Genomic DNA, 25,168 nt, shown 5'->3' with positions numbered 1-25,168 from the left:
GTGGTCCATGTTTCACAAGCATACAGTAAGGTTGGTAGTGTAATAGCTTTGTAAACAAACATTTTGGTTACCCTGCAAATGTCCCGGTCCTCAAACACTCTGCACTTCAGTCAGGAGAAAGCCGCACTCACAGAGCTCAGGCGATGCTGGATTTCAGCATCAATGTTGGCCCTTGTGGAAAGATAACTGCCCAGGTAGGAGATGTGATTGACATTTTCCAACGTTACATCACTGAGTTGGATTTGTGGTGCTGCAGAGGGGTTATTTTGTACTTGTTGGTGCAGCACATTGGTTTTTTTGGATGCTGAGTGATAGGCCAAGATTTTCATAAGCTTCTGCAGATATTTAGGATGGTTTGGAGGTCATCCTCTGAGCGTGCGAACGCCATGTTATCAACAGCATACTGAAGCTCTATGACGGAAGTTACGGTAACCTTACTCTTTGTTTTCAGCCTGCTCAGATATAGCAGCGTGTGATAGAAATTGTGAGAGAAATGTCCGCTATTTTCAGCAGCATTTTCTTTTATTTAAGAGCTTTTCTCAAATACCAAATGGTAATGAATGAAAAACAGCGTGCAGCTTCAACTCAGAGACCTCAGGGGCCAAGGAGAACACTTCTATGCAAACAGGATGTAAGCATGGTGTTTGTTACATGCCTGTTTCCCTCAAGTGAGGGGCCCCCCCAGTGAAAATCGAAATGGCAGCTTAGCCTGGCTGTGCTGCTGGCTATATAGACACTTCACCTGTAAGCTGACTTTTGCGTTTTCAGTTTCACTGGCACATTTGAGGCAGAGAAAACTCTGAAACCCAACCAGGCATGTGCAGCCCGGCAGTGTTCTAGCTAGCCATGGGCAACAGCTGACAGCTGGGGCAACATGGTGGGATATTCTTGGAAAAGCTGACGACACTTTATCCCCTTGTTCTTCTGGCAGAAGAGCAAGGAGGCAGCAAGTATGAGGAAAACACCCAAGCTGAGTTTTGGGGTTAGTAGCCAAAACAGCTAACAGTGGCTGTCTGCTCCAGTTCTCCTCGTCTTCTAGCTTCAAGGCTAGCAAACAGAAGAAAAGAATGATGGGACAGAGATGTTTGACCAAGAATGCAGGACAGCTCCTATTTTTTAAGCTGCCAGGCTATCCTGTAATTGCTTAATGTTCACAAAGTATCTGTATTTCAGAAGGTGTTTTACTTCTGTCCCCCTATCAGCCTGCCCCTTAAATCTCAATTCACTGCTTCTTGAAAGGACATTTTGGTGAGAATGGGAGGTTGAGCGTTGTAACATGTCATTCAGATATTAGGTTAGTGAACCTGTAACGCAGAACATTTGCAAAGTGTCTGTTTTTCCCCATTAAACACAGTGATCTAAGTAATAATTTGCTTAAATGGGAAATAAAGTTGTGGCCCAGACAAATATCTTCACCGTGGTTTCATTGATTAGTCCTGTAATCAATCAAACCAGATGGACACAAACCACCCTATCATTACTCAGCTTGTTATTAAAGTGAAATGTTTTCTGTTCCTTTGTAACAGCACAGAGCAATCAGTGACAGGAGGTGGAATACATATAATTAATCAAGTTCTGTTGATTAAATACAATTTCCTTTTTAAAACAGGCTGGCCTGAGTCACAGCTTTAGTCAATAATGCACAGTATTAAAGTACAATGCTCAAAACAATGCTCTCCTTCAGTGCGTTAAGATTTGTTTGTTTAGTGTCACAAAAGTCCCTTTCGTGTGCTACACAGAAAAGGAAATAGCCCTGACCTCAACTGGACTATGGCAAAATGTATTCAATTTCGTATCACAGTTAAGTCCCAACAAACATTTGTGCTCAAGCAAATTCAAATGACTCTCTCGTGTTTTCAGGTACATTTTTATGCACTAACCTCTTAGTTAATGTCTACAATTTCATTCTCACTTTCCAAAACGGTTTTGTATTATAGAAAAAATGCATGATACCTCATGTTTTCCATAAATTTTCATAAAAGGCCTCTGGTTTTCAGCTCTACAAAGATTTTGGACTTTTCAAAACATTGCTTAACTGTTAAGATATGAAGGTTTCATACCCAAATTTTGCAGCAATATCGTAAACTTGCTTTTCATGCTGAAGAACCTTCTCTCTGTCTCCCTCAAAAAGCAAGGTGGTGACACATAGCACATTGGGATCAAATCCTTTGAACTGTGGAAAGACAGGCATCTCCATTATATGAAGGTAGTACAGCAAGATACCATTATTCATGTTGACCCACCATTTTAAGTCATTTACAATATATTCATGTTCCTAACTTATTTTGAACACAATACAACTCTTCTAAAGCTGATTCACAAGCATTTTAGCATAAACAAGAGGCATATTTCAAGGTAACATGGCACATATTTGAAAGTGCGATACTTAAGAGAAACGCTCAAGAGGAGGCCGTCAAGAGAGCCAATCTGAAAATTACTTTTACAAATGCAAGCAGGGGGGAAAAGAACAACCAAAGTGTTGTAAAGCATCCATTATTTTCTATTCTGTAACCAATTACAACTACTGCCATGTGGATGTTTCTGATAATAATCTTTATTCTCTGAACATGAAATGTCATTTTGAAACTTTCCAAGTTCAACAAACTTCTGCTGCTAAAATAATGGAGGATACAGAATTAATATGCTGGCATCAAGATTAGCAGGAACAGCCTATTGGCGTGTATGGTTTCGCTATTTTCCTCCCCCAACCCTAATGGTAGAGGCCAACAAGTCAATGAAGAGATGTCTTGCACACGCAAAAATATTTCTCATTCAGATAAATGCAGGAACTCTGACACCAGAAGTTCCCACCTCTCTTCCCCACCTGTGTTGTGCTACTAGGTAAAGGTAAAGGTAAAGGGACCCCTGACCATTAGGTCCAGTCGCGGACGACTCTGGGCTTGCAGTGCTCATCTGGCTTTATTGGCCGAGGGAGCCGGTGTATAGCTTCCGGGTCATGTGGCCAGCATGACTAAGCCGCTTCTGGTGAACCAGAGCAGCGCACGAAAACACCGTTTACCTTCCTGCCGGAGCGGTACCTATTTATCTACTTGCACTTTGACGTGCTTTCGAACTGCTAGGTTGGCAGGAGCAGGGACTGAGCAACGGGAGCTCACCCCGTCACTGGGATTTGAACTGCCGACATTCTGATCGGCAAGCCCTAGGCTCTGTGGATTAACCCACAGCGCCACCCGCGTCCCGTTGTGCTACTACTCTCAACTAAAACAGCTGGCAGATGCTGTTCTGCCATTTGCACCCTTAGACTCTGCACTAGTGTAGACATTCAGCATACTTCTTTTTTTAAAAATCCAGGTTAAGATTTGGTGTGGGGGAAGAAGAGAAGACCTAACATGCAATTTTATACAGTGTGCTTTTGCAGGCATGTGTGTCCAAAGCTTTTAGAATCTGAATTAATTAGAGGCCGAGGATAAAAATTAAATACCTTTGTGATGTAGAATTTTTTCAACCCATCCAGAAGCGATGTAAAAATTGAAGAAACCTGTGGTTTAAGAGCATGTCCTTGGCAAGAGTTAGGAAAAAGGAAAAAAAAATGTAAGACAACTATATTAATGGAGTTCAGAATTTTACTTGGAAACGCAACTGAAAAGCTGGAGCTTAAAGTTTTTTATTAGTAAGTGCTCCATTTCTTAGCAAAATAAACTTACCACTAACACTGTTGCAAGGGATTTATGGGAACCCTGCACGTTTAGGCATAAATGCAAGAAATCTGAAAACTCGGTGAAATCTGTCAAGTCTAATTCTTTGCCTGCTTTCAAAAGTACATCAAAATAGGAGTCTGTGATTCTCTTTCCTACAGAATGACTACCTCTGCACCACAGAGAAGAGATGTATTTGCTACTCCCCAGTCCCGTCCATAAAGTCAGGTAGATTCCCTATTTTTGTTTGTTTAGAAGCCACTTGTATATTCATGCATTCAAAGGTTAATCTGGCTGTTTATTTTACAGATTACAAACACACACACACACACCGATGGGAGAAACCTAGTGCTGAAGTTCTGTTTGTGGATCAGCTTTTCATCTAGTGGAGACATTCACGTAAGACATTTTTCACAACTACTTCTGTAACAATCTTACACTTTGACTCAATGCTATCTATAGTAGAAGTGCTAGGAGATGTTTACCTAGTCTCAGATTATTTTCGGCTACATTATCTAGCTTTTGCTGACAAGTCAGAATGGGGTGGGAGGTGGTATTTCACGCCCCCAATGCAACAAAGAACACTTGTTCACTAAGGCTGCTCCCACAACTCTAGAACAATCAAATGCTCTTCATTAACTGCAGCCCTAAGTCAACTTCCTCAGTCAAGCTCTGTCTGCCCAAAAATGTTCTAATTTTCTTAAAGAGAATAAACCAACAAAGTAGTGGTAGAAGGAAAGAGATGTAAGAATCACAAGACGGTTCTTTTTATTATTTCAACAAGCTTTAGGGGGAGACTGCTAGTACAATGACTGCTGCCGCACTTTATGGGGGTCTATTTTTTGTCTTGTTTTTAAGCTTTCTCTCTTTAGGGACACCATCCAATCAAAGAAACTGAAAAATAATGTGAGTTTTAATTGATTAAACCTACGAAAGTATGCATACTAATAAACAGAATGGAAAAACTAAGTATGCTCTGTTTTCAGATGATGCGTGTGTGGAGAAACCTTTCTTCTTGTGCGAGAGAAGGTAGGAATGCCTCTAAGATAAATGAGACTATATATGTTTTAAATCACTTAAAAATGTGTTGTCTAATTAAGGTGCCCCTGATCAGTTGATCAAGAGGTTTTTAATTAAAGGGGGGGAATCAATAAATTAAGACACTACAATCTTAATTTTGAAGAATGGTTTTGACTGCATTTGGATTTTATGTGAGCCACTGAGAGCCCAGTGCAGTCAGCAGAAAGGTAGAAAATAATCAAAGTATCCATACTGCATAATCAACTCCATCTGACGTCAGTGATGAATGGCACAAAGGAATGAACTGGTAAAACATTGGGATTAGTAACCAACTGCAGATCGTGCCCTCATCCCTTTAAATTCTGATTTCAAATGTTGGGTTAGAATTAACCAAGTCTAGATTCAAAGAGGTCAAGCTCTTTGACTTTTTTCCTTGACAGCTGACAAACCAACTTATTTGCAAAAGCTGTTTGCCAGGCAGCAGGGGATGCTCAAGAACCACAAGTCCAAAACTGCCTTAGCCATGCAGAACTAGCTGAGCAGTTCTCTAGATATTGGTCACTGCAATGAACCATGGTTACTGGCACCAAAGCTGGGAGAGGCAAAAATTGGAGAATGACAAGGGAGTATGGGAAAGAGGGGGCACATTTTTTATTTTCAATCCCCTATCGCCAAGGTCACAGAATACCCGCTATCAGACCACAAGGTTTGGCGCAAGTTTACAAAAGCAAATCATGAGCAAAATTAGTAAAAACTTACCAAATTGAAATTGATTATTGTCCATAAGGCGAATGGATGCAGGAGCACAGCGCTATAAAGAGACAAGTTGTGTGTGAATAAAGAACACCGATAGAAAGTAAAGCAACTGTGTAATTTTTTTAAGAAAAATCTGGCATGGGATGAAATACAGTCAAATACTGAACCTCTATAAAGGAGTTACATCAAGCTGTAAAAAAACACATTCGGTAATCTTAACACAGAGGCCCAGACTGATTAAGATTCATGTGGTTTGCAAAATTTGCATTGTATTACATTAGGTCAACATCTGGCCTTTGATAGCATACCCCTGTTTGTAGTCTGTCCAGCCTCAAATACATACATTTAAGATATAGAACCAGCTCTCTATGGATCAATGCTATGTAAGGTTTTAGAAACTACTTGGAACAATGGGGGAAATATTCAAGTTTAGTGGGGGGAGAGTTGGCGCACCTTCTAGGACCTACTAATAATGCCCTGTCATTGTTAAAAAGAGTGTGTTCCCCATGTCAATAATAAAATAGAAGAAATGGTAAGCAAATGGTTTTATATATATATATGTTGGGTTGTTGACAATGTTAGTCATACTAAGAGGATACCCACTGAAATTAATGGAAACGACTGCACTCTGAGTAGAACTTAGCTGGATACAACCATTAACTGAGAAAGACGGAACAGAACTTATATGCAGTGCAAAAGATAATTGTGTGCAGACAGATGCACACACATTTTGTGTATACCCAAGAAACTAGGTATTCTAACAAAGGGGGTGGGGGGAAACAAACAAAGACTGACCTATGGAAAAGGTACAGAATAAGGGAATTACTTATTTATTGGACTGACTGGGGAATATAATAAAGAAGAGGGAGAAGGATGTAAAGGCCAACATTTTTCCAATGAGTCATTTGTTAAATAAGGACACTGAATACTTTAACTGGCCCAGATCTCACCCTGAACTCAGTATGCTAGCAATACAGTTTCCCAAGCCCTTTTATGCTAATTTGTAAATGTTTTCAAGTTTGAAGCAATAGCTGCTGCCTAATTACAGCGGGGGGGGGGGGGGGATACTAAATCCAGGAAAGCAAACCAGAGAAATATAAAATCTTAACATTCGATTTAGCAATCTCCCAGAAGCTTAGTGGGAGATTTCCCCTTTAAGCATATTGCCCAGCCTCAAGAAAAAGACAGCAGAGCAGAGCATTAGCATGCCATCTAGTGAAAGCATTTTGATACTACTCTTTTTCATATAAAAAAAAGTGCAATAAAACACAACTTGAAGATAAGGTTACCTTACCTGCTTTGCTACTTCTCTTAAACAGGCCACCCCTTTCTCAAAGTTTGGAAATACTATGGACCCATACTTTTGGTATTCAGGGATTGGTCGAATTTTTATTGTAACTTCTGTTACCACTCCAAGGGTTCCTTTATAAAAAGAGGGAAATGGTCATTTTGCTATCGTCGAAAGATTTACAAGAATCATTTTGTGATTTAATAGGCAAAATTAAGGATCCCATCTTTGTTTATTTTGAAAACCATGCCCAATTCTTTAACAAATATTTCATATTCCAGAACCTCCAAACGGCAGTGTTCAGTTAGCGCAGTAATGTTCAGTTAATGCAGTATTTATCAAACTGTGAGGATTAGCTTTCTAATTGTAGAAATAAAATTCGTAAGATTAAATATTGATGTAATTTCAAAGTTCCATCATAATGTGAAGAAAGCTTTGCTCTTTCAACGTAGTGTAGTTAAAACTATGATATAAGCAGTGCTTTTTTCTGGGGGGACGCATACCCCTAAACATTTTGTGAATCTATGTTTGGCCTCATTGAGGGGCAGTATTTCAATATGAGTAGGAAAATGAGAGTACCCCCTAAACATTTTTTTTTTAGAAAAAAAAAGCACTGGAAATAAGCACCAAGGGCAAGTTATAACTAGCGTGCTAGGTGTTCTTCTTCCAAAAAGACCAATATAGAAAGAATTTTTTGCACTTAGTATCAAGCAGAACATCAAAAGAGGCTTTCTCATATTTTGACAGCACCTGCCAATCATTTAAACAGAACAGAAAAAAAGGACTGGGAAACAAGGCAGCGTGTGCCCAGCCAACCAGTGGAAGCGTGCTGAAACAGAAAGAAACTGCAAGCAAACCAGCAGCTCTATAACTATGGCTGCCTTGTACAGTGGTGCCCCGCAAGACGAATGCCTCGCAAGATGGAAAACCCGCAAGACGAAAGGGTTTTCCGTCTGCAGAGGCGCTTCGCAAGACGAATTTCCCTATGGGCTTGCTTCGCAAGACGAAAAATGACGGAAAAAATCGATATTTTTTTTTTGCTCCAAAACCCCTTATTCTGAATCGCTAAGCTGCTAAAAGCATTTTAGCAGCAAAACCGCTAATCCCCCCCCCAAAAGCCGTTTTTAGCCCTTTTTTAGCCAATAGCGCTAATAGCGCTACTCCGTCAATGGGCTTGCTTCGCAAGACGAAAAAACCGCAAGACGAAAAGACTCCCGGAACGGATTCTTTTCGTCTTGCGAGGCACCACTGTATGTTTGGTAGTCAAAATAGTCTGGGTTCTAATCTATAACTAAGTCAATCCATGGTTGGCACCATGCCCGAGCTACTGCATGTAGTAAATAAAATGGGTCAATGCACTACAACACAGAGTGCCTCAGAATTTCTTCATAGAAATGTATTGTGCATCATTGTGTATCAGCATCAATTGAAGCCCAGTGCAATGGCTTCTGGGGAGGTCAGGAGAAGGGGCTGGGAGAGAGGGAATTGTTCTGTCCAGCAAGCTGATACGCTTGCACAGACGGGATAGGCTTGCACAGATTTTGTAAAATGACAATGTAGACTAAAAAAAGGGCAATTTCACATTATCTGTCACGTGTCCATCACTTTTCCCTTATTCCAAATGAGAACTCTAAAACGGTTTTAATAAATTAGTTTAACACTTCAGCAAACACAGCGCACCAGAGTTATACTGTCCCTACTTAATCCCGACAGAGAATTTTCATCTCTGTACTCTTGTAATCCAGCATTTAGCTGGATGTCCACTGCAAATGAAGCACCTCTAGGAAACTAGGAACTCTGTACTGTAATGCCCTATTGAGTAACAGGGACGTGATGGCGCTGTGGTCTAAGCCACTGTGCCTCTTGGGTTTGCTGATCGGAAGGTTGGCAGTTCGAATCCCTGCGATGGGATGAGCCCCCGTTGCTCTGTCCCAGCTCCTGCCAACCTAGCAGTTCAAAAGCAAACCAGCACAAGGAGATAAAGAGGTACTGCTGTGGCGGGAAGGTAAATGGTGTTTCCATGTGCTCTAGCTTTAGTCACGGAGTCCCGTTGCGCGAAAAGGGGTTGAGTCATGCTGGCCACATGACCCAGAAAAGCTGTCTGTGGACAAATGCTAGCTCCATTGGCCCGAAAGCAGAGATCACCACCGGACACCACGGTCGAATTTGGCTGGAATTAACCATCCAGGGGTGTTTCACCTTTTACCTATTGCATACTCAGGGCTACCTTGTTACAAAATGCTGTGATGTTCCATTTGTTTTAGTTTTTTCACCTTGCATAGAACACAGAGTTTCTATGATCAGAAAATCCAAGCTATAATGACTTTTAAGAGGAGTGGCTAAAGCAAAAAGCACCCTAGATATGCTTACTCAAAGTTCCACTGTGCTTAGTGGGGCTTACTCAATACAGTAGTACCTCGGGTTAAGTACTTAATTCGTTCCAGAGGCCCATTCTTAACCTGAAACTGTTCTTAACCTGAAGCACCACTTTAGCTAATGGGGCCTCCCACTGCCACCGTGTGATTTCTGTTCTCATCCTGAGGTAAAGTTCTTAACCTGAGGTACTGTTTCTGGGTTACCGGAGTCTGTAACCTGAAACGTATGTAACCTGAAGTGTATGTAACCTGAGGTACCACTGTAGTGTGTTTAGAAATGCAGTCTAAGATGCAGGAGAGTTAGCGTTAAGCAAGAGGCATTACTAATCTGGCACTGCTCCAAGAAAAAGGCACCAGCCTCTTCCTTAGCAGTACAAATTATTACATCACACCAAAATAGGTCTACAGCTATATGTACTGTGTTAAAATTGCACTGCATCTAACGGCATCAACCGTAGAAATCTTATTCTTTATGGCAAAAGGAATAAGCCCTTTCAAATCCAATGTCTTCCAGTTGTTTTGGACTCCTTCCATTAGCTGCAGCCTGCATAGCCAATGGTCAGGGATGAGAGGAGTTGTGGCTCAAAACAACTGCACACATAAACTGCAATTCAATTTTGATGCATACCTTCAGATCCTAAAATGAAATGATGGATGTCAGGTCCTGTTGACATACGCGGTCCTTGACAGCTTTTCTGTATCACACCTCTTGGGGTTACCATTTTTATATGAACCACCTGTATAATAAAATATATTTGTCTAAAAATTATATACGAATTGAAACATACAAAAGCATGTGAGCATACCAAAGCCATCATTAGCCTAAACCCAAATATACCACTATTGATCAAAACATTTAATATTCAACTTTGCCTCTCTATGACTAGACTGGGGTTTTTTTTTTTAAAAAAAACCTATCTTTGGAATTTCAGAACAACCTAAGTTTCCACTAACTGACAAAAAGATTAGAACTAGAACAAGCATCAAACACCAATGATTTGCTGGGGGGGGGGGGATTATTACCAGGTCTTCAATGTTTCCGTAAATGTTTTTCTTCATGCCTGATGCTCGCGTTGCCACCCAGCCTCCAAGTGTACTGAATTCTATTGAATCTGGTTCGTGGCCCATACAGTAACCGCTTTCACCCAGCTAAACACGTGAAAAAGAAGACAGCATTTGTGTAACGGACAGCTTTCTAAGGATATGAAACTTGAACTCCAGAATTTGGTTTTGTAGATGCGTGTCTTTCCAGAGACGGGCAGGAAAGCCCGCTGTTTTGCACCAATAAAATAAAATCTGCTTTCATTAACATGATTACTCCAAACAGAACCGTACTTTTTGCTACCAAATTTTCTCCACATTATCACCCTCTGGTATACAACCACCCAGAAGTACACAGACGATTCACCAATGAGACAATTCGTTTGCATTAGCTGTGATTGCTGCATCGTTTGCGCGCGCGCGGGGGGGGGGGGGCGGCTGGACTAGATTACTGTTCCAAGTCCCTTCCAACTCTATGATTCTATCATGGCAGTACTTTTAACACCACCCTTATTGCAAAAACAGTTGCAAAGCCACATATCTCAAGCTGATGTTGTACCTTGCCCATGAATACACAATCAGAAGAGGGTGAAAAATAGCCAAAGATTATTGTATGAACTGGACCCAGGTCTCAGTAGCATGTATTAAACGTAGCTGTTAGCTTTGCCTTATTTATCCCCACAGTTCAAAAAACCTAAATCTGATTCCTTATTAAGAACATTCGACATGACACAATTTTAGCTTGAAGACTACAGCTCAAAAGATTTCACTTAAAAGACAATACAGCAAGCACTTAGTTATGGTTCTGGTAATATGCAGCTGGGTCTGTAGAAATCCTGAGCAACCAATTATATTCCATTCGTTCAAGAAGAGGCAACTTAATATACAACCATCTGGCTGGGATTTCTATGTGCAATGCTACAGTATATTTGCTATGCAGATGAGGAATTTCTACACATTTGTCACTGGTTTCATTTTTCTTTATTAGTTGGGCTTTGCCATCTGCACTGCCTCAAAAATGGAATGAAACGCCTTTATACATTGACCCCCCAAAGCTCTCCCAATGAAACTGCTCAGCAGAGCAGTCTTTTATGTCAACTGGCACAGGATCTGGTCACATGGGCTTGCGTTTGAAACCACATTATGTGCTGAAAACATTTGAGAGATGGATTATTCAAGAATGCCCTACGGGGTGGAATAGCTCCCAAGTGTTTTCTGGTACAACTTCTATTGGTAAAATAATAATAAGGGTAAAATGCAACAGTGTCCATCCACCAGAACACACCACTGGTTAAATTGCATCACACACTGTACCCCCAAAATCTGCTCTGGAGTATTGTGGGGACAGTATGGAGTAGATTTTCAGGGTGCAGGAGTGAGGAGAGGAACAGCAAGACCATGGATGCAGTGTTGCTGCTCTGCGTCTGGAATTGCTTAAACGCAATATATATATCTGCCCATTTCTTCTGCTTTATTACATGCTACAGCATGGTCACCATGACATTTCAACGATGCAGGGATTGGCATTCCCTAGCTTAAAGATCTGATAATACAGCAAGTCTTGAGCTCTTAAAATGTAAACCACAAGACTGTGTGCTAGCACAGTTTTACTTATAATGTATACTATATACTGCCCTCTCATAAAACATCAAGAAAGAAGCATCCCCTCCAAACAGCCACATTATATGAGGGTTATGTTTAAATCACTAGCAGGGCATATTAATTTATTATTAGAAATATGAAACGTAAGCTTTAAAAAATAAAATAAAAACCACCCCAACCCCCTAGCATCCTCCGGACAGATTGCAAGCATAGGCACTGCTGGAGCTTCTGTGGATTAACACAGTCAAATGTCAAATTCCCTTGCTATGCAAATTCTTTTGAACAAAGACCACATATTTCTGCAGAGGAACACCTACAGGACCACATGACCCACTCACAATACTTGAGTATGTGCTCTTGAACATGCTTCATATGTTGACCAAAGTGCTGTGAATATGTTCTGATTATATAAAAATATACAGCGAGTAACAATCTTTCTGATCCAGAAGAAGCCCCCCAACAAAGAGAAATGGCAGGAATTGCTTTGGTTTTAAAGAAAAGAAGCTGCAGCAAAAAAAGCTATTATGCCTTATTCTAGCGGGACAAGAGTCTGTGGCATTTCAAGAATGGAACAGTTAGTGAAACATCCAAAGTTACTAGCCTGGAAAAATGTCATTTAAATTAAGAGAATATGCTCTGTGCATTTTAATTCTAACCTTTTTTTAAAAAAGCTACAGCTCTGGAAAGGTTAAAATACTACATCAAACAGTAAGAGGATATAAAAATAAAAAGTATGAAAGGCCATCTCATCAGAAAGTGCTGTGTTCGTAGTTTCCAACAAAATCATTTCTTTGGAAAAAGCTACAGAACCCTTTTAAAGGAGGACCACTCATCTACAGAAAGTCTATTACTAAGTATCACAAGTAGTTAACGATTCAAACATATTTTAAAGTATGTAGGACTTGAGAATGCTTTTAGAAAAGTTCCACAGCAGTGCTCCCCAAATGTGTTTCTGGACTACAATTCCCATCATCCCTGACCACTGGTCCTGCTAGCTGGGGATGATGGGAGTTGTAGTCCAAAATACGCTGGAGAACCAAGTTTGGGAAACCCTGATCTACAGCAATCCTTTGACACCTTCCCTTTAAGAGCGATGTGAAACAGGGCTGTATTCTTGCCCCAACTTTCTTTGACATATTCTTCTCCCCGTAGCTCTCATATGCCTTCAGCTCAACTGAAGACAGTGTGTACATCCATTCATGGAGCGACAGGGCTCTATTCAACCTGGCATGCCTCCACACCAAAACGAAAGCGTGGCGGGTCCTTATCTATGAGGGGGTTTTTTGTAACAGCCTTGACAACACACTCTCAGGAAGCTCCACGGAGTCTCACCAACCATTTTGTCCCAGCCTGAATGGAGTTCAACCTTACCACCAGCCTGGTGACGGCCAACATCCTGGGTCAGGATGTCGCCTGCACTCCACTGGTGACCACATGCTTGAGGTGGTAGGCGGTTTTGTCTACCTGGGCTCCACCACAACCAGCAACCTCTCCATCAACACCAAGCTGGATAGGTGTACTGGCAAGGCAGCTATAGCAGTGGCTCACCTGTCCAAAAGCATCTGGGAGAATGTGATGCTAACCACCAATCCCAAGATGAAGTCCCATCAGGCTTGTGTGCTGGGCATGCTGCTTTCTGGAAGTGAGCCAGGGGAAACTTACACCTGTCAGGAGCGATGCCTCAATGCCTTCCATGTGCGCCACATCAGGAAGATTTGAGGCATCACGTGGCAGGACCAAGTCTCAAACAAAGACGTGCTCTCCCAAGCTCATTTTCCCAGCATGTTCACACTACTATCTCAGCAACATCTACCCTGGCGCGGTCGTGTCTGCAGGACACAAACTGGTATAATGATTAAGACAGAGCTGACTCAATAACCTGGAAAATACACACAGTACATTTGGCAATGTAAAAACTGAAAGTAATTTTCAAAGGAGTAAGATACCTGTCTTTCCAAGTCTTGTCCAACAATGCCAGCTTCAACATGAGCGGTTAAATTTTTCTCATCTATCCAGTGAATCCTGTTCTATTACAAAGAAACCAAAGTAAGACTTGTGAAACAATCTGACAGTTGACAAAATCAACAGCGTTTAGCCAATTCCACACACTTACCTGAAAGTAAGCCCCATTAAACACAACAGGGCTTACTTCCAAGCAGACGTGTATAGGATTGTGCCTTCAGGGCTGGAGATGGGAAGGTGTAAACATACATATTTTTTGCCTGTCTGAACTATTACTGTTTCACACAGGAACTAAAATTGTAATGATGTAGGCCCAATAGTCTAAAGCAAAAATATCCGCAGGGAACTGATGCATAAGAACTATGCATCAATTTACCAATGCAATCAATACGGTCTTAGCAAATTATTTGCAGATGAAGTACTCAGAGTAGTAAAGGATACAAAAAGATTAACAGGTGATTTTTTTTCTTACTCAATCCTGCTAGAGGCTAGATTTCTAAAAAGGAACAAGATATGCTTGTGCCTACTTTGGATATTAATGGCTGAACTTTATCCTGTTTTCTCCTGGGGCACCTCGCCCTAGTTACATGAGTGTTGCACTATGAACTGGATTGGGCAAGTATGGCAAGCACCACGCCACGCAGTGCTCCACCCTATGCGCAAACCAGAAGGGGATTTTATACAGAAGTTTTAAGACAAAGGATTCTGGACAAACTGATGTTCAGTAATGACATCTTTATGCTGCACATATTCACTGAAATAAAGATTGACCTTGCATTGTATACAGAAGGACCACAGTGCTTCTTCCCACCCCCTCTAAACTTACCTGTTAAGTTATTCGAAAGCTGAAAGCCCTAGTTCATGCTTTATGAAATCAATTAGCTATCTAACCCAGTGGCAGTCTTTATGCTCCCAACAGACAGCCAATGTAACATAATGGTTAAGAGTGCTGGGCTTGGGACTTGAGAAAGCCAGGCTCAAAATCTTCACTCTGCTACCAAGCATGCTGATCCTACAAAATACTTAACTTTTTGGATAGGAACCAAAAATAGTCAAGGCCTTATAAAGATGTCCATTGTCACCTTCCCCACAGTCTTTGTTACCATGTAAGGGAAGTCAGCTTAAGTTATGTTTTTGGTATTTGAAATACTTTTTACAATCTGACATTCTACACAGTTTTGCCTGAAAATGCTTTTTCCACATACCATTTGTGAGGTGTCCAATGAAACAATCGTTCTTTTCTCCTCAACAGGACACTGAAGAGCATTAGAAACATTTGTTCCACCTGCAGATACAAGAAACGCATTTCCGTTATTTTTCGCTCACATGCCTTCATGTTAGTTCCCTGATACTTAACTATGGGGCTCAAATCATTTTTAAAATAATAAACAGTGCTACATTTGAACTTGGGAGGAGGCTTCCTCAAGCAAAAGGCAACATAGCAAGGGAGTCTGCTCTTCAAAATAAAAATAAAAATAAATCCCACTGGGCATACAAAAGCCGTTAGCTATGTCTGAAGCAGCACTTTGGATTCTGGCCACTGAAAACAAGACAATTATTCTCCTTAAGGCATAAAATTGCTATATAACTTACCACCATATGGTATAATACAAACGTTATGCTTGCAAGCTATTTCCACAATTTTAACCACATCATCATGGCAGTCTATAAACAGAAGTATAAATAGAGAATTAACAACATATAGAAAGACAGTGATTTCTGTTAAAATGTAAATGTATTAAAGTATTTCACAGCGGCTTGCTGTTACAGTGATGTCAGAGGCCACAACTATACTAGAGTTAAGGAAGTGAAGTCTCAGTGTTTTGGACACTTTCACTATGAGATGAAAAGGAGTCTCTGCACCACCAATATTGGGACTCAAGGAAGACCTATATGCAATACTGGCTGGCAAAAATGGATTGAGCCCAGATCATCTATTTGTTTCTGAATTTTTCATGTGTTCCTCTTAAACATTGAACCCAAGTTCCTTACACTTTTCCTTTTTTAAAATCAAAACAAAACACAAAAAGCTAAAATTATCAAAAAGAACCTCACAACAAAATTACAATTCAAGTAATAGCAAATTACAGATTTAGCAGATGCTCAAAAAAGCAAGGCCGTGAAAATAGAAGTAAGACAGGAGGAAACTAAAACCAACAGTCAGCCAAAAGCCTTTCTACAAAGTCAGGCTTCAACTTGGCACCTGAAGGTCCAAGATGATGGTGCATAATGGGTTCTTCTGGAAAGGTCATTCCGTAAGGTTGATGCCACAACTGAAAAACGCCTGCTTCTAGCAAAAACTGAATGAACTTTGGTGAGGGATTGCAAGGCAGGATCTCAGACACTGAACAGAGTGCACAAAGGAAAGGCATTCTATAAGATTTTCCAGTCCCAAACAGGGCATTCAAGCAGCAAGAACCAGCATTCAAGCCCAAAAATCAATAGGCAACTGGTCTGGTCCCTCTCTGTAATACGCTCTGATTGTTGGTGGGTGTTAGTCCATCTGGTGGCAGGAGTCTGCACTAGCTGAAGCTTCCAAAAGCTTTTCAAGGCCAGCCTGGTGTTAAGTGCTTTATAGTACTCAGGTCTGGAGGTTACTGAAAAGCAACCCTGGCCAGATTCAGCTTCTGGAGGAAGGGACATTGTTGGTGCACCAGCCCAAGCTGGTAAAAACTCTAGTGCTTGAAGTAGTTATGGATGCACCAAGTGTTATGAGATGGAGGTGCAAATAAGTACTGTACTTTTTCGTCTATAAGACGCCCCCATGTATAAGACACCCCCCCCATTTTGGGGGGCTCAATTTTAGGAAAATGAGGGGAGATGGCTCAAAGTTATTGAGCCTCTCCCCCCACGCAGCTGCGGGCAGGAAACACTCCCTAGATCATTTCCTGCGCACAGCAGCATTGGGGGAAATTGCGCTCCCGCCAAGGAGCTGGTTGACAGCGCACAGCTTCTCTCCCACCCCCAGCCATGCCACTATCCGTGTATTGGACGACCCCAGTTTTTTGAAGTGATTTTTGAGTCAAAAAATTTTGTCCAATACACGGAAAAATACGGTATATCCTACAGACAACAAAGTATGGGCTAGATTCAACCAATGAATCCCAGGAGCAGGAGCTTGCAGAAGGACTCCACTGGCTCTGCAGAGGCCATGAGAACCCCCAGAAGGAGGGGGCAAGGAGAGAGGGGATTATTTTGCCTGGAAATCTGAAAAGCTTACCTAGTGTTACATTCCTCCCTATATACCGTATTTTTTGCTCTATAAGACTCACTTTTTCACTCCTAAAAAGTAAGGGGAAATGTGTGTGCGTCTTGTGGAGCGAATGCAGGCTGCGCAACTATCCCAGAAGCCAGAACAGCAAGAGGGATTGCTGCTTTCACTGCACAGCGATCCCTCTTGCTGTTCTGGCTTCTGAGATTCAGAAATTTTTTTTTTCTTGTTTTCCTCCTCCAAAAACTAGGTGCGTCTTATGGTCTGGTGCGTCTTATAGAGCAAAAAATATGGTATTTCTGCTAGCTTGAAAAAAGCTGAAAATGAACCAGCAAGGACAGTCAATAGGAAAGGTGTCCATATCTTGATTTAGAACAGCGGCCTGAATCCATCTAAAGTGGGTTGTGAAACTCCCCAGTTGGTTTCGACTAACTTGCTAGGTTGGTTTCAATAGAGCATAAATGAAGAAGCTTTGGTTTCTCTGGAAAATGCTCAGAAAGCACCCCAGCAAGTGTTCTGGTATTAACAACTAGAAATCAAAATAAAGGATACTGAGCCAAGTTTCCCCAGCATCTAAGTTGCACAGCTGGAAGGAGCCAGCTGGGTAAAGGCCAGTAAATCACAGAAACTGTAAACAAGAACCCATGCAATGCATTCTGAACAGCAAATGACGTGTTCTTGAAATTGCTAGCATGGCTCAGGTTCCTTTCTTTAGCAAGAATCCGTTGCCCGTGAAAATCTGGTTGAAAGCTTACCATATCAGAACTTCATTTCATCTTCAGAAAATTAAAGGTTTGCACACACTGAAAAAAGCTTCCAAGTCTTTCACGTGTTTGTATGTTTCGATCCTGTGCCCACGTTGCATCTACCTTTCAAATTTTGACCCTGTTTTCTTCCACTTTGGAGGAAAGTGACCAAACGAGTAAAGCAGAGCCTGTGTTTTGCAAAGGCTTTTTCACCAGGCTGCATAAGCAGCATTCTTGGCAGACTTCCAAACAACATTCCTGGACCGAGTACTGGATGAGATTCTGTGCTCTGCCAACATCTGCAAGTGCTTTCCAATATCAAGTTCATCCCCCGCCCCCAGATTTGTATTTTGCTATATTGGACTTCAGGGTTGGGGAAAGAAGCCTTTGAAGAATGAGAAAAACATTCTAAGGAGCTTACCTGGCCATACAACTACATCAGGAACTCGTTGAAACATTCCTTCCCTGAGCTTATATAGTTCATCTAAGCAATGACCTAAAGTACAAAGGGGGGGGGGGGGCGATGTTTACAAAGATGTCAAGTTAAAAAATAAACATACAGTTAAAATGCACTCTGTGTGTGTGTGTGTGTTTTTTCTTACCATGAGCTCTGAATATCCTAGCTTCTGCTTCTTGGGTATATGATATTTTAGCAGCTTGGAGGTCTTTGATAAATTCTTCATTTGCAATAGAAGGAGGCACATCGCTAAGATTCAAGGATGCCTTCAATGTAAAAGAAAAACACAGCTATGCTCAGTGCACCTATTCAGAAGAAGAAGAAACTCCCGCAGAGAGGCAAGGTACTTCTACAAGAAGAGAAATGCCAAGCTCTTGGGAAACCAATTCATTTTTGTATTGTCCCCTTTCAAACTATTTATTTCTCTGTATTATTGCAAATATATAGCACCTTTCTAACAAGGCAGCCGGGGCGATGCACAATTTTGAAATACTAACACCAAAAAGTGCTAGAGAATGCAGTCTTCTTACGCTGACTGGAAGCTGATGGCAATAGCTTCCTGGCCTGGCCTTCCTTGTTTCAGCCTTTCCTCGGGTCACAAAGGTTTTAAATAGTCCTAGGGAAGGTGCAAGAAGGACAAACCATTGATAGTTCTTCCCAGAAGCCAAAGGTAAAGTATGACTCAAACCCATTTACTGGTGTTGAAATTGGGTAAAACCCTTTACCTTTCTTGTGGTCAACGCTCAGCTCATTCAACATCACTGTTATATTTCAAAGGACTTTTATTTTCTGCTACCTGTGTCAACATCTGGATTGCACGAATCAATGGTGTTAAAGGAAAAGGAGGGTACCATGTCTATCTCACTTGCTTTCTCCCTGCTTCATTTCTGCCTGCCTGAGCTACAGCCAGCTGAGAGGCACAAGCATCAGACAGATTTCTACTGGAAAAGGGATATTCTACTGCATGGTGCTTCTACTCTAGCCATCAAGTATCACTGACTTCTAAAATATTGGTCTGAAGTAGATTACACTTAATGAATGGAAGGTAAAGGCTCTAAGAACTGAAAGTTTTAATTGTATTTATCCAGCCCACTTCCATTTAACTCTAGTAGAAATGCAAGTCCTTTTTAGGAGATCCTGAGCTCAGGCTGTACTTCATTACATTCTCCTCCTTGGGAAAGACATCTACTTCTCCATTTAGGTCTGCCCCAAACGCTTTAACAATTGCACTGCAAAGCAATTGTTCTAGACAAGTTCTACTGCAATACTTGGAAATGCAGCTTAGCGTTAAGAATGCAGGCAAAGCAGTGGGGCAGGATTATACCTCAACAGCAACCAAGTTGTATCATGCCAGCTTGCTTCCCAAACTTCCAACTGACAACCAGGACACACTTTCCCCTGGATTTAAAAGCATGCTTTACAATCCAATCTCTTGTAGGAGATTTAATATACATTTAAATTTGTGCCAATGTTACTAGCTAAAAATAAATACGTCCTCACCTTCGGTAATCAAATTGCTAACCTGTTGCATGAGTGGTTTGCGGCACTTGTGGACAAGAGTAGGTGGTGCTTATATCCCAGCTATGGCATGGAGGGGACTTCTCTGCCTCCCCTCATGCTAGTTGAGTCAAACTGTCCCAAAGTAAAAGGACCTTGGCACATTCATTTTGGACTTGACTTGTGGCACACTTGCTAAAAACAATGGCAACCAGTGGTACAGGGAACAATTTCAATGCTTCACGGCTAACTAGGGCATCTGGAATTAGCAGGTACCTGTGCTGGAATTTAATTAACTTAGAAGTGTACCTGCCCATCTATATTTGATCACTTAATTGGCCAAGTATCTGGAGGGCAGGTGTAAAGGTACTGATAAAATGACTAAACAATTAGTGACCAAGAAACCTTCCAGAAACATAGTATTAGTATGTTAGCTATTCAATATTTATCCCAGCTTTTTTATCCACAGAGCAACTGAGAACTAGTAAATCGTAACATTATAAAAAAATAGATTAAAAAAATAAATATATAAAATACAGAAGCAAAACACTAAAAGTCTGTTGAAAGAAAAGGATTTTCAACCTGTGTTAAAAAGGAAGCAATGTAACATTACTAAGAAAGGTTACAGAGGAAAGAAACCTAATCAAATCAGATTAAATAAGGTACTTCATTTTTAGACACAGTTTCACACTGAACCATATAGTAAGGAACTACAGGGCACTGGTAGCAAGCTTGGGAAAGGCCTCTGCCCAAGTTCTCGGATATCAGATAGTACAAAAAGGACAATGGCGATGGATCAGAGGTTAAACCTTATTCCAACTGCATGCAAAGGAATCTTAGAAGTCACACTGAGTTAAACCAAATTAGATGTTCATTTATATACTTACTCTAGAAGTACTTTTATGCTCCAGACTTCCGCTCATATATTTCTCCATCCAGTCTATTAAAAAAGGCAACACCGTACCACCTAGCCGATACCTGAATTCGAAAGTATTTTAGTCAGTTCTTTCTAGCCTGAAGCTAGTACAAATCTAGCATTTTATTTGTTCAAATATACACAAAGAGTATGTAATTTCTGGAAGGATGGGACTGAGGATCCAGGAAATTATAGATGTGTCAGTCTCGCCTATCCAGCTAAGTTGCAAAGAGTTTTAATATGATCCATTCTTAAGCAGAAAGAAGAATCAGCCTTGTGGGTGAAGTGCCAGAACGGCTTCTGCAAAGGAAAGTATCGCTCAACAGCCTTTCATAATCCCGAGTCAAATAAACACCCAATTTTGTACAGTTATATACTTCTGAATTGTCCAAGTGCTTTTTGAGAGCCCATCAAAGATGAAGAAAACGTAGTAGGTGACAAGAACCCTATTACAGATAGCAGTTAATTAAAATCTTGAGCAGAGAGTAGGGTTGCTGTTTTTGGTAGTAACACAAAGTTTGGTATTAGGAACAGTGCTATTTAACTTATTCATAAATTATCTGGTGATTTGCGACAAACTACTTGTTGCCTGAGAAGGTGGTTAACAGAGCAAAGTCTGAAGCATATTAAAGAGTTCCCACATACTTCTCTGGTCTGGGTAAATAAACAACAAAATGGCTGAATGGGACTGAAATAAAAAGCCACAATTGCATTCGTTCATGGCATGCTCACGTTCAGAATATTGTGTACAGTTCAGGATGCCCCAAAGACTGCATCCAAAGAGAATTAGTGCAGAGCTGCCAATGGTATATACACGACAAATCAGAAGTTGAAACCTATTTCTTTCAAGTTTTCAGGGATTAATCTGCAGGGGAAGACACCTAAATTAGATTGAAAAATTAAACAGTAGCTGAAGAGAAGTTATTCCTTCAAAAACTAGAAGTCATCATATTAACTGACATCAAGTTTACTACAGGAGGAATTACAAATACTGTATTTCCAGAAAAGAAGAATCCAAGCGCTGAGGTACTTTAATAAAAGTGGTGTGGCTAAATTTTGAATACGGCATGAGGTTCTTTTGAAGAAAAGATGACTAGGAGACTACAGCTGGGGAAGAGAAGCCAAGGCGAACAAGGGTTAGAACATCTTTCCTATACGGAAGAGCTGCAGCATTTGTGGCTTTTTAGTTCAGAAAAAAAGACATGGGTGTAGTTTTTAAAGATAAAAGTTATGCAAACTGTGAAGCAAGTGAATAGAAATAAGTTTGGCTGTCTCTAATACTAGACCTTTGGTTTACCCAATGAAATTAATTGGGCGATACCCTCAGGATTCACAAAATGTGCAGTACACCTTTTACGTGCTCATGAAAGTCACCATCGCATGATCTGGCAACAGCCAGTGGATTAAATGGTTTTAGCAAAGTATTAGACAAATGAATTCAGGGTTAGCAAACCGAAAAAGCTGATGAAAGTCACCATCCTACGATGTAGCAACAGCCAGTGGCTTAAGTAGTTTTATAGAGGATGATTAGACAAATTCATGGAGAAGTCTCCTCTCATAAAAAAAGGTATGAGAACTGATGCCAAAAAAGCATCTCCATGTTCAATGATCATCCTTGCCAAGTAGGGCAACCAGTATGGCAAAGTTATTGCCTTCTTGCCTTTCTTACAGGGTTTTTGGAAGCATCTATACAGCTGTTATAGGAAATGGGATGTTGGATGAGATGAGCTCTTGGTTTGATTCAGTAGGGTCCCTCTTACGTTCACATAAAGAATAATTAACTCATCTGTATTCGTAATAAGGGTAGGATTCCGACAAATCCTCTGGTGCTTGTAGTTAAGTAACCTGTGGCTCTACAGACATGACTGAAGCACAGCTCTCATCATCCATGACTTTTGGCCATGGTGGCCGGGGTTGATGGGAGCTGGGAGTCCAGCAGCAACTTGCATCTTGCCTCATGTAGGATGAAGCAACAGATGTGCATAAAGGGAATGGATCACCTATGGGATTGGAGTTATGCTGGGACGGGGGTCAGACAGCGTCCCGAGTATCTGAGTCTGGGTGACAAAGCCAAGCCTCAAAAAACTACAGACTAGTAGAAGTGACCACTCCAAAACCCGCCCCCCCCCCCCATTTCTACAAATCTACGCAACAATCAGGGTTACAGCTTTGGCTTTAGTCTGCCACCGATGAACTATTCACATAAATGTAACCAACAGACCACATACCTGACAGGGGCAACCCACCCCAAAGCCAATGATATTACTTCACCTACTATTTAATATCCATTTCGTGCTTTTAAATCCCTCCTGCCCCCCATCCCTTAGAAATATTATGTATCTGCAAGGATGTTACCTTTTCCCTGTGAATTCTGCTTGTCCCTTCTTATTGATGATGAATTTTGAGTCATTGTAACCCCATCCGTTCCACTTAAAAACTTCTTGCCTAAAAGGGAAAGGAGGATAAAAAGAAAACGACTTGTTAGTTCACTATGTTGTTTGCTCATTTTTGTCAACGTTATAATTCTAAGATACTGTCCATTCTGACGAAACATTACATCAGCTTGCATTATTATATAACTGATGTACAAAGCTGTTATGTAGCCCCTTAGCTGCTTATAAACACTCATTTTTGTTACATTAATGCTTCTGTATACCAAAAATGACAGCAATGCTTCTGAACACCAGTTGCTGGAAGCTGACGGGGAGAGACAGCGCTCTTGCGCTTAAAGGTTTCCCACAGGTCTGGATGCCATTCTTGAGAATAGAATGCTTAATGTTCTTTATGTTCTTATGTTAATGACATTCTGAAGGAGGACATTATCCAGAACCTGATCTACTTAACGAAATACCCAGAGTTACGACATAGGTGTGTAGGTATGTTGACAAGTGACAGCTGAAACTGTGAAGCACCACATGCCATTGTTGTAAATGAAGGGAAGATTTTTGTTTGTCAGCAACTTGCTCCCACAATTTAGAAGAGTCTTAAGAAGGGGACAGGTGAAGCTAGAATGAAATTTGTAGATGCAACATCTGCATCCTGAAGCGAGGCTAACTTTGCAACAGAGTGCTGGGTATATGCCAGGGATGAGGAACCTTTCAGTTTGAAGACTACATTTCCTTCTGGGCAGGCAAAACCGCAGGCACACGTGGGTGGAGCAATGAATATAAACTTTACCTATGTACAGTAGACTAGCTTATGCACAAATTCACACAACCCTCTCTCACCCGCCATCCAGGAAACCAAAATGCATTATCGAAGTGCACAGACTCATCCCAGCCAGGGGAAAATCACTCTAGGAGGGTGTGAAGCAAGGATGATGAAAAATATGGCTAGAAAAGTCTCAAGGGGCAGACCAAGGCCCCGAGGGCCACATGTGCCCCCAGAGCCTGAGTTTCCCACCCTTTAGGTGTGCAGAAAGACCTGTTGTGAGAATTTGCTAGAGCAAATGTTCAATAAAGGCAATCCTAACCTAGCTAAAATAAACTAGAATTGCAACTGTGCCTGGCGGTTTAACTTTGATAAGAATAAAACAAAAACTCAAGTGCACTACACATCTGGTGTGACAGTGACAGCTTGCTCCTTCGATGTACTCCTCTACAGTGTTAAGAAAATCACCCCCAAAATGTTTCCACAGAACCATGCTTAGAAAAATTCAAACTGTGAGAACAGCATGTTAAAACAGGATGTTAAGTAATTCTAAAACACTCCTCCATCCAAAACATACAGCTTTATGATTCGCGCTGCCAATTTTAAAAGAGCACTACTCATATTTCTTTACAAAGCAACAAAATTTACAACATATGCATTCCCCCCCCCCCATTTGAGAGAGGAGACATTCAGGGAAGAATGATCAAAGGGTCTGGGAAGATTATTTGTTCACAATCCAACAACAGATGTTATCAGGAAATGTTATAAAGAGGGAGCGGAGCGATGGCACACAAAGCACCACCCACAAGGTGGCAATATTTCCATTTATTTGAATGAGACAGGCAATCCTTTTGTAAGATCTTCATATCAAAGCAAGCAGATATTACAAAAAAGCCATGTAACTAGTGTTCAACTCATTCATCATCAAAAGGTTAGAAAGTGTCTTTCAGCCACATTAAATGTGTGTTTCTTACATGCCAATTGTCATGTGGATTTCATTTCTGGACCCTACCACTTCATACAGATTAAGTCAGGGAGTAGTGTTAGAAACTCATATATAAACTAGGTGCCAAATGGCTCCTTAAACCAAAGTTGCAATCGCCAAAACAGAATTTCTAGTTGCCATTTTTGGGCACGACGGCTTTAAATATTATTTTTCAAATGATGGACTGACTGGGATTGATTCTCAGTTAAAAATCTAGCTAGTTCAGATGACAACTGTGAGCTACGTTAAGAGCTTTGAGAACTTATAGAAGAGAAGTCACTTGATTCAGGGACAGTCCACATATATATTGGCCTATTCAGACCTCTTTTCCTTCATGGCGACGTCTGCTGAGGCCAAACAGAAAAAGCAAATTGATTCCAGAAATTCATTCTGATCGCGCAGATAAAATATAACTGATCCATTGATCCCCAGATAGTGGAAATGTCAGGCACCATCCTTGCATGATGGGCGCCATTCATTCTGACATCAAGAATGCCCCCCCCCCT

At 41.0% G+C, this 25,168-nt stretch overlaps 1 protein-coding gene across 4 annotated transcripts in view; it reads right to left on the bottom strand.

Moving 5' to 3' along the window:
* Positions 1 to 25,168, bottom strand: part of AGPS (alkylglycerone phosphate synthase) — a 68,293-nt gene that overhangs the window by 14,245 nt on the left and 28,880 nt on the right. For all 4 annotated transcript variants that reach the window (XR_014504276.1, XM_083409258.1, XM_083409257.1 and 1 more), the window contains exons 2-14: positions 22,883 to 22,972; positions 20,499 to 20,589; positions 18,260 to 18,380; positions 18,079 to 18,153; positions 15,294 to 15,365; positions 14,906 to 14,985; positions 13,685 to 13,765; positions 10,119 to 10,244; positions 9,724 to 9,832; positions 6,727 to 6,854; positions 5,436 to 5,487; positions 3,443 to 3,519; positions 2,061 to 2,173 (exon numbers count right to left, since the gene is read on the bottom strand). Coding sequence is in view for 3 of the 4 variants with exons in the window: in XM_083409258.1 (XP_083265384.1) it covers positions 2,061 to 2,173; positions 3,443 to 3,519; positions 5,436 to 5,487; positions 6,727 to 6,854; positions 9,724 to 9,832; positions 10,119 to 10,244; positions 13,685 to 13,765; positions 14,906 to 14,985; positions 15,294 to 15,365; positions 18,079 to 18,153; positions 18,260 to 18,380; positions 20,499 to 20,589; positions 22,883 to 22,972 (1,215 nt within the window). In the remaining variant the exon portion in view is untranslated. The remainder of the gene's footprint in view (positions 1 to 2,060; positions 2,174 to 3,442; positions 3,520 to 5,435; positions 5,488 to 6,726; positions 6,855 to 9,723; positions 9,833 to 10,118; positions 10,245 to 13,684; positions 13,766 to 14,905; positions 14,986 to 15,293; positions 15,366 to 18,078; positions 18,154 to 18,259; positions 18,381 to 20,498; positions 20,590 to 22,882; positions 22,973 to 25,168) is intronic.

The sequence above is a fragment of the Podarcis tiliguerta genome (genome assembly GCF_965153285.1).
Source record: "Podarcis tiliguerta genome assembly, chromosome: 1".
NCBI classification, from domain to species: domain Eukaryota; kingdom Metazoa; phylum Chordata; class Lepidosauria; order Squamata; family Lacertidae; genus Podarcis; species Podarcis tiliguerta.
Note: the sequence above shows the minus strand (reverse complement) of the source record. Positions and strands in the feature narration are given on the sequence as shown.